This window comes from Hypomesus transpacificus, chromosome 17 (assembly GCF_021917145.1).
Source record: "Hypomesus transpacificus isolate Combined female chromosome 17, fHypTra1, whole genome shotgun sequence".
NCBI classification, from domain to species: Eukaryota; Metazoa; Chordata; class Actinopteri; order Osmeriformes; family Osmeridae; genus Hypomesus; species Hypomesus transpacificus.
The window spans coordinates 4,238,895-4,252,723 of NC_061076.1; the positions used below are offsets into that span (position 1 = coordinate 4,238,895).

The 13,829-nt window shown below is 39.4% G+C and overlaps 3 protein-coding genes across 6 annotated transcripts in view; 2 read left to right on the forward strand and 1 right to left on the reverse strand.

Annotated features, from left to right (window-relative positions):
• Positions 1-29: 29 nt before the first annotated feature.
• On the reverse strand, positions 30-979 carry npb (neuropeptide B). Its single transcript, XM_047038741.1, has 2 exons — positions 719-979; positions 30-406 (listed from the first exon to the last, which is right to left on the reverse strand). The coding sequence occupies exons 1-2, from the start codon at positions 977-979 to the stop codon at positions 278-280; spliced, it is 390 nt and encodes a 129-aa protein (XP_046894697.1). The 3' UTR covers positions 30-277.
• A 1,003-nt stretch (positions 980-1,982) lies between these two features.
• Positions 1,983-5,962, forward strand: LOC124479824 (sialoadhesin-like). 3 transcript variants are annotated; one of them, XM_047038738.1, is made up of 10 exons: positions 1,983-2,067; positions 2,211-2,552; positions 2,688-2,939; positions 3,185-3,463; positions 3,549-3,630; positions 3,751-3,793; positions 5,053-5,150; positions 5,268-5,343; positions 5,465-5,523; positions 5,759-5,962. In XM_047038738.1, the coding sequence occupies exons 1-10, from the start codon at positions 2,013-2,015 to the stop codon at positions 5,769-5,771; spliced, it is 1,299 nt and encodes a 432-aa protein (XP_046894694.1). In that variant the 5' UTR covers positions 1,983-2,012; the 3' UTR covers positions 5,772-5,962. The 3 variants fall into 3 exon arrangements, with proteins under 3 accessions (XP_046894694.1, XP_046894695.1, XP_046894696.1); XM_047038739.1 differs by having other exon boundaries at positions 5,762-5,962; XM_047038740.1 differs by lacking the exons at positions 1,983-2,067; positions 2,211-2,552 and having other exon boundaries at positions 2,633-2,939.
• A 702-nt stretch (positions 5,963-6,664) lies between these two features.
• rnf213a (ring finger protein 213a) overlaps positions 6,665-13,829 on the forward strand; it is a 28,397-nt gene continuing 21,232 nt past the window's right edge. Inside the window, exons 1-16 of one of the 2 annotated variants that reach the window (XM_047039150.1) lie at positions 6,665-6,839; positions 7,976-8,103; positions 8,553-8,728; positions 8,938-9,654; positions 9,758-9,933; positions 10,070-10,240; positions 10,383-10,585; positions 10,993-11,294; positions 11,583-11,836; positions 12,033-12,248; positions 12,328-12,520; positions 12,602-12,657; positions 12,799-12,973; positions 13,221-13,361; positions 13,458-13,556; positions 13,633-13,755. In XM_047039150.1, coding sequence (XP_046895106.1) covers positions 8,001-8,103; positions 8,553-8,728; positions 8,938-9,654; positions 9,758-9,933; positions 10,070-10,240; positions 10,383-10,585; positions 10,993-11,294; positions 11,583-11,836; positions 12,033-12,248; positions 12,328-12,520; positions 12,602-12,657; positions 12,799-12,973; positions 13,221-13,361; positions 13,458-13,556; positions 13,633-13,755 — 3,105 coding nt within the window. In that variant the 5' untranslated portion in view covers positions 6,665-6,839; positions 7,976-8,000. The remainder of the gene's footprint in view (positions 6,840-7,975; positions 8,104-8,552; positions 8,729-8,937; positions 9,655-9,757; positions 9,934-10,069; positions 10,241-10,382; positions 10,586-10,992; positions 11,295-11,582; positions 11,837-12,032; positions 12,249-12,327; positions 12,521-12,601; positions 12,658-12,798; positions 12,974-13,220; positions 13,362-13,457; positions 13,557-13,632; positions 13,756-13,829) is intronic. The other variant, XM_047039151.1, reaches the window with a different exon arrangement.

Sequence of the window (13,829 nt, forward strand, 5' to 3'; positions counted from 1 at the left end):
TTGTATTTGTCATAAGGTAAATCATTAATGCCACAGACAATGTAGGTGCAATGTAAGTTTAATTTAATAATTACCAACGTACTCATTTCACGTATGTACAGTACATTCTTAGACATAACATGTAGATATTTTAAAGATAAGTGCAAGTAAACGTTTGAAAGAAAATGTATGAACACTTAATAAGAATGTAAAATGAAGACAGGAAAACGTATAAATCAAATCTTGTATACCATCAGTCAGTCCTTGGTGTTCATTTGTCAGAACTTGGCGCGTGGGTTCAGGCGTGCACACAGTCCGATGAGTCCAGAGACACGAGCACGTCTGCTTTACACTGGAAATAGCCGGTGCCGTCCAGGGCAAGTTCGCAGCTTTGCAGATTGGGTGTAATATCTTTAAGACAAATAGGCTGTGAAGGAAAAAGAAATAAGGTCAGCAACATAATGTAGGATACATTTGATGGTAAAACTTAAATGTCACATGTCTACTGATACGCGAAACATTTTGAACGGTGTAATATTGCAAGTGTTAGGCTACGGACCATAAACATAATATCAGGGTGCATAATTTCAGTTAGGAATGATTAAAGGAAGTATTTGTTTGTTATAGATGTTTAGTTAGCATACTTTTACGCACGATTTAGACTACGCCTGAATCAGCAACTTGATTGCCGTGCCACTCAAAATCTCATCGATAGTTAATGAAAAAGTTAATGACTTACCATAGTTTTGAGGACCGAATTTTGACGATTGCTGCTGTCTGGAAGCACGCTGTTCACTGTAGAATCTCTGCTGTCATTCAACTCGGACTCAGCCCTTTTGATGTACGGTGATCGCCGGATACCAGACAGCAAGCCTGACGCCCTGCCAACAGAGTAGTAGCTCGGGCCAGCAACTTGCTTGTACCACGCTTCCACTGGTTCATAAGACACCAGGATGGAGATAACAGCCATTACTAATGCAAGTTTAATGGACCTCTCCATATCTAACCAGTTGGCGATCACTTATGCGCACTTGTACTTTCTTCTTCTGGTCTCCTAGGTTGCAGGATACTTTGTTTTATTTTTTTTGCCGATGTCCTGTCTTATATAGGCACCTCGTGATCGTAGTCACATTTCGTCAACTACACTGGAGTGGGTGATTCGTGTTTCTGCTTGATATAATTTCAGTCAGGGTTGACCAGTTTACGCTTTGGAGAGCTGGGGACTTGGCCAGTGTTGAAGGAGGGCAAGAATACCGACAGCTTGCGTAAACATTGCGTAACGGTTATAACAGCCGATGAGTAAAATAGCTGGCGCATCTGCATCCAACACTAGGCTTAAGTTACATGCACTTTTCTCCTTTTCAGTCTTTTTTTTTCTTCTCAAATCTTTCTTTACTTACATTTTTGCTGCATTTTTGGTGGATTAATTTAATTCATGTTCAGACATATTGACACCATCGCTTTGGCAAGGCCTTTGGCAGTTACATGGCATTAACATGCTGGGTAACTGTACTGTTCTATGCATCTCGATATGCAGGCACATAGCTCTAACTATGCAGGACTATGCAGGACATATGCAAAGAATAAAGTACTGGCAGAATAGTGTGCATGCATTATGCCTGCAAATTGTGTTGACTGCACACAGTATGCATCAATAATTTTCACTACAATAATAATACAAAATAATAAAAGTAAATGCTTTTCTCATAGTAGGTAAGGCCCTGACCACATTATAGCAGTTATGAACTTGTGCTTAGTTGGTAGAGTGGGTGTAAAGTGGGTCACACAGATTCCTACCACGCTCGGTTTCTTTGCTCTGAGATAGAAAGCTTTGAGACTCTATGTTCAGTCTGTGGTGACAGTGACCTGATTAGGTGACAACCCTATGTCATCAGGGGACCACAGACTGGTGTCTGTTTCTCTGGGGGTATGAAGCTAAACAGAGGTTCTCTGTTTAGGTTCATTTGATCTACCACTTTGTACTTGTGGGTGGGAGTTTTCTGTCCCAGAAGCGTGCTGTTGTCACTTCAGAGATGTGCATTGGACACGCACAACGCTATTGGTCGCTGGCCCTTCTCTTTTTGTCTGGTAAGAAAACTGAACTAATTAATTAGATAAGATGAAAGCCTAGAAATCTTAATGCAGATGTGGTGTTTCGAGCTTGTGAATAGCTTTGAGAATACTGTACTGGATGCTATCTAATGACCACATGAATGGATATGTTGTTCCAGGTGTTGTGTGTACCTTGCCTGGGTGGAATGTGCAGTATCAGCCTGAACCAATTTATGCCGTTAAAGGTTGTTCCGTTGTCATCCCTTGTTTATTTTCCTATCCTGTGACACAAAGAGTGAAAAGGGTGAAGTGGGGTCACAACGTTTCACACAAAAAGAGTGTATATGATAGTAGTTTTAGGAAACGCTCCACCAAATTTGTTTACCTTGGCAATAGAGTTAACAATTGTTCATTTCAAATAACCCAACTAGAACATAGAGATTCTGGGATATATAAATTCAGATTTGAGACTGACAACAACAAATGGACTGGTGTAGTTGGCTCAATACTGAAAGTGGTTGGTAAGTCTTTTAATATGCTTTCTGTAAAATAGTTCAAGCCTGTCAAAGTATTTTGTATTAATACATTTTTATACATTTCGATGTGTTATATTCTAAATACTTTCAATCAGACTTACTGTGTTTTCTATTTTTTAGATTTAATTTCTGTCACAACACCCAGAAATGGGACAATAATAGAAGGAGATTTTGTAAACATGACCTGTAAGAACGTCTATGATGGTCCGCACAGATCATCTATTGAGTGGTTTAAGAATGGAGTACCCATCTACAAAAGATCAACACTGTACATTAATAATATATCCCTTCAAGACTCTGGAAGCTATGCTTGTATGCTGAACTATAATAGCAGTCGAACACTTTCCGAAGTCTTCCGTGTCAGTGTTAAATGTGAGTAGCTTACTGTAGGTTTATAAATCGTAATCTAATGCAAATGACCCTTTACACAAATATTTGAAATGTGTACAGTATAATAAATACAATTATTATTAATACCATAACCATTTTCACTGCTGTAAAACAATTTGAAAAAGTTTTAATAATTAATTATCCTAAAGTCTTAAAATGAAATACTGGAATTTATATTTGTGACTTTATTATTTAAAATAATATCTACTGACTGGGATCTTTTTCAGATGGGCCAAAAAACACGTCCGTGTCAATCAGTCCGTGTTCAGAGGTAGAGAAGGGTAGTAATGTTACCCTGACCTGCAGCAGTGAAGCAAATCCACCAGTCCAGAGATATGCTTGGTTTCTAATAAACGGCAGCGTTCACCACAAACTCACATCTCACTTTGAGCTTTATTTTGGGGATGTTCAGTCTTATTCTAGTGGACAATACTACTGTGTAGTTGACAACAAACATGGGAGTCAGAATTCATCAATAGTAACTCTGGAAGTAAAAGACATTCACGGTACGTTTTGCAAACTGTCATTTCACATACAAAAAAACTAAACGGTACAAAGACCCTAAACTGTAACTTTTAAAATGTTTTGCAGAGGACCCCAAACTCGTATGGATTATTATTACGTACATGCTACTGACTGTCACACTGCTTATTATCATTCTTTATATGAAAAGGTAGGTATACTGTACGACATTGTTGAGTCACATCAAACACAATTATGGTTAGACATTAGTTTTTCTTGTTTACTTTCAAGATATAATTGTTTGCAAAATATTCTTGGTTTTTCCCCTCAGAAGGAAGATAATGTCAACTCCTGACACAGAAGAGACTACTGAGGTGTCCAAACTACATTCACGTTTTAATCGACCAGTTTTAGACTATACTGTAGTGACAAATATAGCGCAGACCTGGTGATCTACATGCTTTGGTTATTGTTATGATCCTTCAGGTGGAACGTTAGTCTACGGATGAGTTACTACAAAATGTATTTACATTTACATTACATTTAGCAGACGCTCTTATGCAGAGCGACTTGCAGTAAGTACAGGGACATTCCCAGAGGCAAATAGGATGAAGTGCCTTGCCCAAAGACACAACGTCATCTGGCACGGCCAGGAATGGAACCTCCATCGAATCCAACCTTCTGATTACCAGCCCGATTCCCCTAACCGCTCAACCACCAGACTCCTAATTAGTAGTAACTTTAATAACAACTTAGTTTTTCCTATACATTATAAATGACTATTTGTTTTGTTACAATTATGTCACTTTTATATGAACAGTAGATAATACTAATTGACATTGTAGATATTCATCTAGGGATGTGACGCTATGGTATTGCAGTTTATTGGCTTTACAGTAGAAAAGGGTACACACAAGGGGATTGTCAAGGGTTAAATACATATTAATATTGATATTGGTTTGATAACAGTCCTCTGCTGACATCCAACTACCCTTGAAACCCCCCCTGCATACCCTTGTCTGCTTGTGTACGGAAGAACGTATACAATATAATACCATAATACCATTTACTTGCACAAATAGTTTGGAAGCATGACTTTGAAGTGATAAAACTGATAATATAAAAAAATAATATATATATATATATATATTTCAATTTAAATCAGGCACCTGGCCCATGTGAACAGATACAGACAAATACACAAAAGTACAATACACAACAGCTAAAATAATGTACCTAACATATGTGTCACCTAAACTAAATTTGACCAAACTTCCTAAAATGTACTATCAGGGCATACACAGAAGCTGTATGTGCTGTAACATTCTAGCACTAGATAGTCATCAGACTCATTAAACCAAAGCTAGGGTGATACATTAAAGCACTTGTGACAAAACAAGCGGAAAACTGCAACTGCAGAAACTTGAAGCATTGATTTTTTTTATATGTCTATCTGTTTGGTTGTTATAATGAGGGCAAGGCTATTAACTGCCTGAGAAAGGAATTAAACATTGATTTGACATTTTTGGATGAGAAGGATGTACTACATTTTTGCATAGCTTTGTCGGTGCTACTGCTTTTACTAATTTTGCCGACATTACAGAATGTGGTCTTTCCATATGACTGTACATAGATCAGACATATGCATGCTGAGAGCCCTGTTGAGGAGAGCGAGGAGGACCCAAACCAAACCATCTACACAACAGTGTACATGACCACAAAACCAGAAAAGTGAACAATAGTCTCCATTGCATTTTTTCACTATACCAGTAATTGCTACCAATGTTGAAGGATATACGACATGATGACCCTCTTTCTAATCAAATGTATTTGTTCATCTCTTGTTAGTCTGCTGCACAGTGAGGAACACCCTACGATATACAGCTCTGTGGAACAACTCAACTTCAGTTCAAGCCCTGCTGAGGTTCCCTTGTCTGATATTTATTAAGATGACTGCAATTAGATGAAGACTCAAGCTTGCTCTCAGTTGAACAATTAATAATGATATTATTATCAACCCCTGTATTGTGTTTGTTTTGATTCAGGATCACTCTAAGAAGCAGCAGACCTATGAAAGTGCATCCATCTACAGTACTGTGTTCAGGTAACACTTTCCAACACGTTATACAGGGCCTGCTCTCAGGTCCAAAACCTCCAACTACTGTAGATCTTTCCAACATGACAAAACTCAAAATACTTTTTTGTCTAAATGGAAAATGTTTAGCATGTTGTTTAATACTTATGCGGTTAGTCTTCGTTTTGGCGTTTTTGATTTGGTAATGGCTCAAAATGGAGTTGGGTCTACTGTTTGACCAATTATCAATGTTTCTTATCTCCAGTAGTGGTCAGTGATGAGCCATTGACAAACACCTGGAGCTGAACAACAAGCGTGGATGTGTTCAGAGAAAGTACAAATTGACAAACAACAGTGCTACCATGTGTTGCTTTTTTCAATATTATTTGCATTATGTATTATACCGAACGTTCTAAAGCTGGCTTGAGATGGTTTAATATTGAACTGGAAATAAACACATTTGATTGTCCAGTGAGTTGTTGCAATCAACTACCTACCAACCTAACATATAACTAAACTCCTTGAGTGTCTTGTGATGTGACCGCCCACACAGCAATTTCTATACAATAGAAACAAAACCTTTACACAGTCAACTTTTCACCCAGTTCCACCATCAACACCAGAACTGCTTCCTGCCCAGAACCCTGTAGCACTTCCCAGAACTGCTGATTGTGCCTTTCCCCTGGAGCGCTAGCCTCAGTACTGCTGCCCTCTAGTGATGGTTTGGGAGCATTGCATCCTGATGGTCATGTCTGACAATTCCCTGTGAGTCTGCAGGCCATCGTCAGGGCCCATAATAAGGGCTTTCTGTCTCACGCATTTCAGCCTTTTCTCATGCAACACCTTGTGTTTCTCACGCATTTTAACCATTTCTCACGCCGAAAGTAAGGGATAGCTTGTCCCGCTATATACATTTAATGGACATGGCGCAGGCATACTGAAATGATAGTTGTCTCGAGCTATACAGAGTTAAATGCCAATCAAAAAATATCACCAGCAGTGATGTTTTCAGGTATGGGAATCACGCCAAACTTTTAATAAAACACATGACCATATACAATTCCTTCTCTTTGCTCACTCGTTTCTAAATCTCACTAAGTCTTACTTTTAAAACTAGTGGAATGCAATATAACTTTCAGGATGCACGCACCGATGGCATGGTCTGGATGACGGGTCGTTAACGCCCACTTTTAAAAAACGAAAACTAAAAACGAAAGTTATGTTATGGCTAGTTGAAACTTAAGACTGCGGCCCAGCCCAAGAATACTTTGCCAGGTATCTTCAAAGTTCAACACAGTCACTGAAGAGGTGTAATGCCACGGTTTCGAGGATTTCCGTAAACTGCAGTGAGTATGTCTACGCAATGTTGTATTTAATATAAAGCATTGTGCAATATTATGTGACGGAGAACAGATATCGAGCCTGATAGCGTAATACCATAGACGTAGTCTGGTGATTACCTTACCACTTGGAAGGGAAACAACAGCTCGCTTAGTAAAAACTAACGTAGCTATATAGGCTATCTGCTGCGCCGAATTTGACAGTGACCAGAGCGGATTATAGAGAGCTACACAGTAACTCTCCAGTCAGAATGCGACGATAGGGTACTGATAGTCAGCGTACCTTCAGTTGGTGAAATACATTGCTAGCTATTCTTTAGTTAACTGGAAATCGAAAGACACGGAATTCAAGACAGGCAGGTGGTTATTAGCAGTGTGTATAGCTAGGCAGGAGCCACTGTTCTTGACATTTGGTGATGTTAGCCCATTATTTAGCTTTTTGGACCTAAATGTAGGCCTTTTGGTTCGTTGTGATATGTGTCATGATTTAACAAAGTATATTCCATTTAACTATGTATAATATTTAGTAATATGAAGTGCGCACATCTTCTTTTAACGACGCATGGGCCGTGTGTTTGGAGGAGCAGTCAACATTTCAAGCGCGTGACACGTTTATAAATTTACATTACTATCGCGCAGAACAAACCGAGGTTTTCATGCCAGTGTATAATATATGTATACAAATCATCGTCTACAACCTCAGCTATATTGTTTTAAGGAAATTATTTTCGTGCTGTGGTTGATTCCCGGACCTTATTTTTGTTGAAGCTGCGATTGCGATTGGATAAACGATCGAGTATTCGTTTGCCATTGGACAGACAAATGGTGGGAGGGCCGGGCATAGACGGCTCAAGGAGGAAGCTGTAGTTTACTTTTGAGAGTATTGATTATGTTGTTGTATATTGTGTTATTCTTACCTGCTTGGGTGTATCTTTGGTTTCAATTCTTGCATTGGCTACATTTCAGCAGTTTATGGTTCACTCATGATGTGCTTATACCCTGAGGTCATTTTATGACTGTCTCTGAGCACTACCTCTACCATAGGGGGGCTTGGCTAACAGTGGACGTTTCCCTCATTACACTGAATCAAAAGTGAAAGGGAATGTTTCAGGGAAATGCTCAATTGCTTGTGTCAAATGCAGATACATTGACTGCTGAAACATCACAATGAAGTGCTCCAGCTGTGACCATATTGCATCCGAAAAGACAGCCAAGTTCTGCAGTGAGTGTGGCTTGAAGCTATCTGCACAACCTTCAATCCAGGCACCCGGTCAGTTTAAAAAAAATATGCCTATTATTTATTAATATCTACTAATTTATATTAATTATGTTTCTTGTATCATGGATAAACTGTCATTATGCTGTTTTCTTATGCCTGCAAAGCCTTAAGTTAGTTCTTTGTAAGGTGTGACTAGGAAAGGCCTGCAACACTAGTGCCGGTCAGAGGTCACAATATTACCAAACGCCATGCAACTTTGAACGAGGAAAATAGAAAGAACGTCAAGGCCATTTTAGCATAGCAAAGGCTATGCTTATCGTCTCGTATCTTCCCATATTGTGATACTATTTAACTCCCTTGATTTCCTATATTCGTTGTCCAGTCTTCTGAGATACTCAAATTGAGTGTATCAGACACCTATACCTTACATATGTAATAAATACGTTGATTTAAGCGTACGTGCGATTTGAAGTGGCATTTATTTGTGCTCCTCATTCCAGATAAAGATGCTGACCCTGTCCCAGATGCTGGCCTTGTTCCAAATGCCTCAGAGCAATCTTTGAATGAAGGGGCTCTGAAGGCAGGCTCGCAGAATGACTCTTCATCCCTGGACAATCAAGATAACAGATCCTCCAAAAGGCCTAACGAAGACATTAACTCCAACCCTAAGAAAAAGGTGCATATTAGCCATGCCATCATAATTATAATTTCATTGGTTTAGTTAGTACACTTAAGCGGTATTCTATTTCAGACGTGTTACAAACGTAATTTGTAATACAACTATGTCGCTCAACCAGTTATACCTTTGATGGTCATGTTAATCCCAGGACTCTCATAAGAGAGAATGAATATCAGAATTAATATATATTTTTTTGTGTCTGACAGCGGAAAAAAAAGAAGAAAACAAAAAAGAAGAAAGATGGGAAAGAAGACCCTTCGTCGTTAGCATCCGATCAGATAACCTCTGACCTTTCGGACATCTCCCTAGCGATGAAGAGTGAGGGAGCAGCAGACTCGTCTGATAGTGACAGCTCAGTCAGTGTAATGGACGACACTCCAGACCCACTTCGTGTCACTCCTGAACCCCCGGTTCATAAGCAAGCTAGTGCCATGGGAGCACCCAATACCACCAGACCATCAGAGAGCCCACCTGACAATCACAGCCTCCAAGGAAGCACCCCTTCAGAGGGCAGTGCAGAGAGCACGTCTGTTACAGAGCCAGGGCTCCAGCATAAAGGAGAGGGCGATGCACCTTCATCACTTGTAAAGGACACATCCGAATCAACTCCGACAGGCACTACTACCTCTCTTCCAGAGTCTGAGGGCACGTCCTCCACCAACACTCCACAGTCAGGCTCAGTCGAAGTCAGTAAGATCTCCGACGAGACGGGTCCCAAGCCGGCGACCAATAGCACAAAGAACAAGAAAGACGCTGCCAACTCCAAGAAAACAAATGCGGACCAAACTGCTAACGCAGGCCAGAATGCCAACCAGGGTAAGCAGGGCAAACAGAAAGGGAAAGCAGATGCAAAAGAGCAGCAACAGAAGCAAAGCCCTGCCGCCCAAGGGCAGATGGTTTTTGGGACACAAAACAAACCAGAGGTAATTATGTGACAGCTTAACTACAATAGTACAATTGGGTTAAAGGGGATCTAGCTATTCATTTGTGTGTTTATTTATGTGATTTATGACATTTATGAATTAGGCTGTGAACAAAGGCTCCAGTGTCGACCCCGATGTTAAGGTGGAGCACACTGAGGTCCAGCAGTCTGGCCAAGGGAAAGGAGACGCCTCCACAGCAACACAGAGTCCAGACACCAAGACGAACCAGACAGACAAGTCAAGTAATAAGTCTGACAGCAAGACTCAGCCGCCTAAAAGGTATCCTCATCCTTCCCAACTGTCATTGATTGGGTACTTCAAAAGTAATTTTGGATGGGGCAATAGCGATGATGCTTTCCTTAAATATATTCTGATTGACATAATCTGACTGTGATTTTGCATTGCCTGATTTCAGCATTACATCAGGAAAGAAGCTGGTTTCTGCTGGTGACAGACTCACCATTTATTTCCATGCTGTCCTATCAAATGATTTCAAGTTTGACCCAGATGAGGACTGCATATTCATCCAAGCTGGAAAACATATTGGAACATGGGAGGAAAATATAGTTGAGCTCCAAGTGACAAAGTATGTGTGCCTGATGTCTCCATATGTTTCCATGAAGATAATTGATCAAATAAACTTTAGATGATTAAGGCATAAAAACAACTAGGTTTACACATATAGTACAATTGACAAAAATCTAATATTTATTTTGTTATCTGCGCAGAAACCTGGGAGAGCATGGATTTTTAGTTGAAGGAAGCTTGCTTACAACAAAAACCAAAGCACAAGCTACGTCTATACCGTACAAGTATGTTGTGTTTAAGAAAAAAAAGGACAAATATGAGTATGAGTATATCTACAAAATGGATTCTACACACCCTACCAATAGGTGTCTTTTTGTTAAGGCCCAATTGCTCAATGCCGAAGGTATGTGTGATTCAGATTTCCATACTGTAGTACTGTAGCTACCCTGTGTCTAGCTATATAACTTATTTGCATTCCACATTCTTTATTTGTCTGGCAACCACCTATCTCAAAGTGTTCCTGACTTGTGAATCTGGAAAGTCCCTTCATTATTATCTTTACAGGGGGTGTAAATACACCTGGGTTAGATAACACTTAAGCAAAAGGATTTATCCTGCAAGAAAAAACAGGGATCAATTGACTTTCGGTTTATACTTTCTTACAAATAACTTCCCATGTTAGTTCATGTTCCTCCTACTTTTTATGTCAAACTTACGCCCCTGTGTCTGAACCACAACAATTAAATATAACATTGGCTGAGTTCCTTATAAAAAAAATGCATTATTATATTGACTTATGTTTTCTTTCAGGGGACTGGCATCAGTATGATGACATCATCTGTGTTGAACCATCCAAGGGCATGCTTAAGCGCTTCAAAGAGACTGTCAAAGAAATTATTTGGCCTGAACAAAGGAATAATGTCATCCAAGGCAAGGAAATTGCAGGGAAATTTATGCTGGAGACCATTTTTGACCTTCTCAGAAGCTGGAGTGACATCAATCTCAAGAGTTTTATCACTCAACTGAATCAGTTTTTCCAGATTTATGGAGACCCCTTTGTGTATGAGGAAACAAACAAGAAATGGGAATCCTTGAAGTATGATGAACATGATGTAAGTATGATTTCAATGACTCAATATACTGTATATTAGGGAGTCAGATGGCTGAGCGGTGAGGGAGTCGGGCACAACATCATGAGCCGTGCCACATGATGTTGTGTCCTTGGGCAAGGCACTTCACCCTACGTGCCTCGGGGGGAATGTCCCTGTACTTACTGTAAGTCGCTCTGGATAAGAGCGTCTGCTAAATGACTAAATGTAAATGTAATTATATTTTGAGACACTCCTCTTAACCTGCTGTAGTGGACAATAGACTCAACTTGCTGTTGTCTCCTGTCCCAGGTCAGAAAGCTGCTAAAACAGTTCATGCTGGAGAACATTATTCCAGAGAAAGAGGGAGAATTGAAGAGCCCCTTTATTCAGGACCCTATGAAAGCCGCAATGATCATGCTGTATGTGTGGCAACAGTACAGTCTCAAGTTGAGTGGTGGAGAACTTTCCCGCATTTGCACTTCCCTCTGTCTGCCCAAACTGCCTAAAGAAGGATTCCTTCAGTACTGGAGAGACTTTTCACATGATGTTTCAAGTCTAAAAAAGTATGTACATTTGTAGAGGTTTTGTCTCATTCTTTATGGTTGCAAAACATTTTTATATATATATTTGTGTAGCGATTAATTGGTGCAGTGTAAAATATTTTCTCATTACTTTTGACATTTCAGCATACTAATTGAATGTTATATTGTGGATGGGTAGGCTTGTAAATGTAACATGATGTCATTCTTTTCTAACAAGTCTGTCAGATATCCTGGTTGGCCTGGTAAACAACTTGAAGACAGAGAGAATGCCCCATTGGATTCTAGTGATTCCTGTTCTCCACTTTCTCAAGGGGTCCTGCAAACCCTTTCAACCTCTCCAAGTCACCATCAATACCAAATATGATGCTTCCTGGGCAGGCCTGCAAGGACTCAAAGTTGGCAATCCTTTATTAATGACCAGTCAGGAAAGGAGGTACAGTACAATTCTATCCACCTCCATATAATATTGAATTGTATTGAACTCATGTGACTTATTTTTCTTTCTTTACTAGGGCCATTTTGAATCTGATGAAAAAGAATAGTCACCTGGTGGAGATGGACAGACTTCTGCCCCGGTCTTGGATGTGTTTGATGACTATCGATGAACTTGTAGAATGTAGTTCAATCATCAGTGTTGAGCTCCTTGACATGCTCAATGTCTTCAACCTACGGGCCCCTCTAGAAGTTGACTATATGAACAACAAGGTTAATACTGTACTTTATCAAGTACAACAATTGTGTTGGAGCTTTTAACATCAAGCTAATTTGGGGTTTATTTCTTTTTAGAAAATATCAGAAATGCTCTCTCAGATTCAAAGTGAACTAATTGAGGAAAAATACAGGTCAGTAGCCAAATGTGCCAACCTTATTATGAAATAACATTGCAACATTATGTGTGCGAAATGAATGATGCAGATAGAAGTGAATTATGTTTGATGATGACTTTGTTTTTTCTTGACCATCCACTGTGTATTTGGTTTTAGTTGCCACAATGAGGATTATGGTACTGAGTGTCTGTCAACTGCAGTGAAACTGCTTGATAAGATCTGCAAAGGGGTCCAGCAATTATCCTTTGCCCAGAACTTCACAGACATCCCTGTAGCTTGCGTTAACTTGTTAGTTTCAGTTTCGGACCTAGCCCAACCTTCTGAGACACAGGTATGTAAAAATAAATAGCTAACCAGCAATTAATTGAGATTGTATGGAATAACTATACCACTACACTCTGAGAAACTATAATATATCATATATTGTGTTTATAGCGTTGTTCAGTATGGTTTTCAAACTGCCGTATGTAATATAAAGTTACTATACATCATAAAACAAATGTTTGTCTAAAATAAATATATATTTGAAAGACAAAAAATTACTAAATAAAAGCATTACTGTTTTGAAACTGACTCAGGAAGTAAGAGACCAAACTCAGGCAAAACATCTGGAGCTGTTGTATGAGGCCATGGCAATCATGAGATCCTGGGCTAATAAGACCTTCAGAGGAAAATTGTTGAGCAGGAGTTGGAGTGTACATCTCACTACAGAGATTGAGGTGAGACAATATCATTATTTAAGAATGTTTCAATCCAACATTTCACAATTTGTCTATTTTGCAAATAATTCATTTCCCCTCCCTTGTTTTATGTAGATATGGAACAACATTCTCTCTCTCAAATTCAAGAATGAGGATTTCACAAATGAATGGAGACAAACCTTCACCAAGGATTTAGAGGGTAAACTTCAGCAGGTATGAATTGGATTCATATATTAACATTACTTCATGCATCTTGTGCATTTCTAATATGTATAAAACAATTTCTTAGGAAAACCATCTGGATCAAATTGAAGTCTACTGTTCAAAGATTGAGGAACTAAATCTGTCTCTTCCACAAGTTGCGAGAAGTATTGAGAAGTGTGCTCTTGAAGCTGTCACTACATTGTGTCAGGTATGGTCATATCCCTTTGTCGCCCACTCATTTGAATGTAAGGAGCCTAAGACATCACAGTGTTAGGGAGGAAC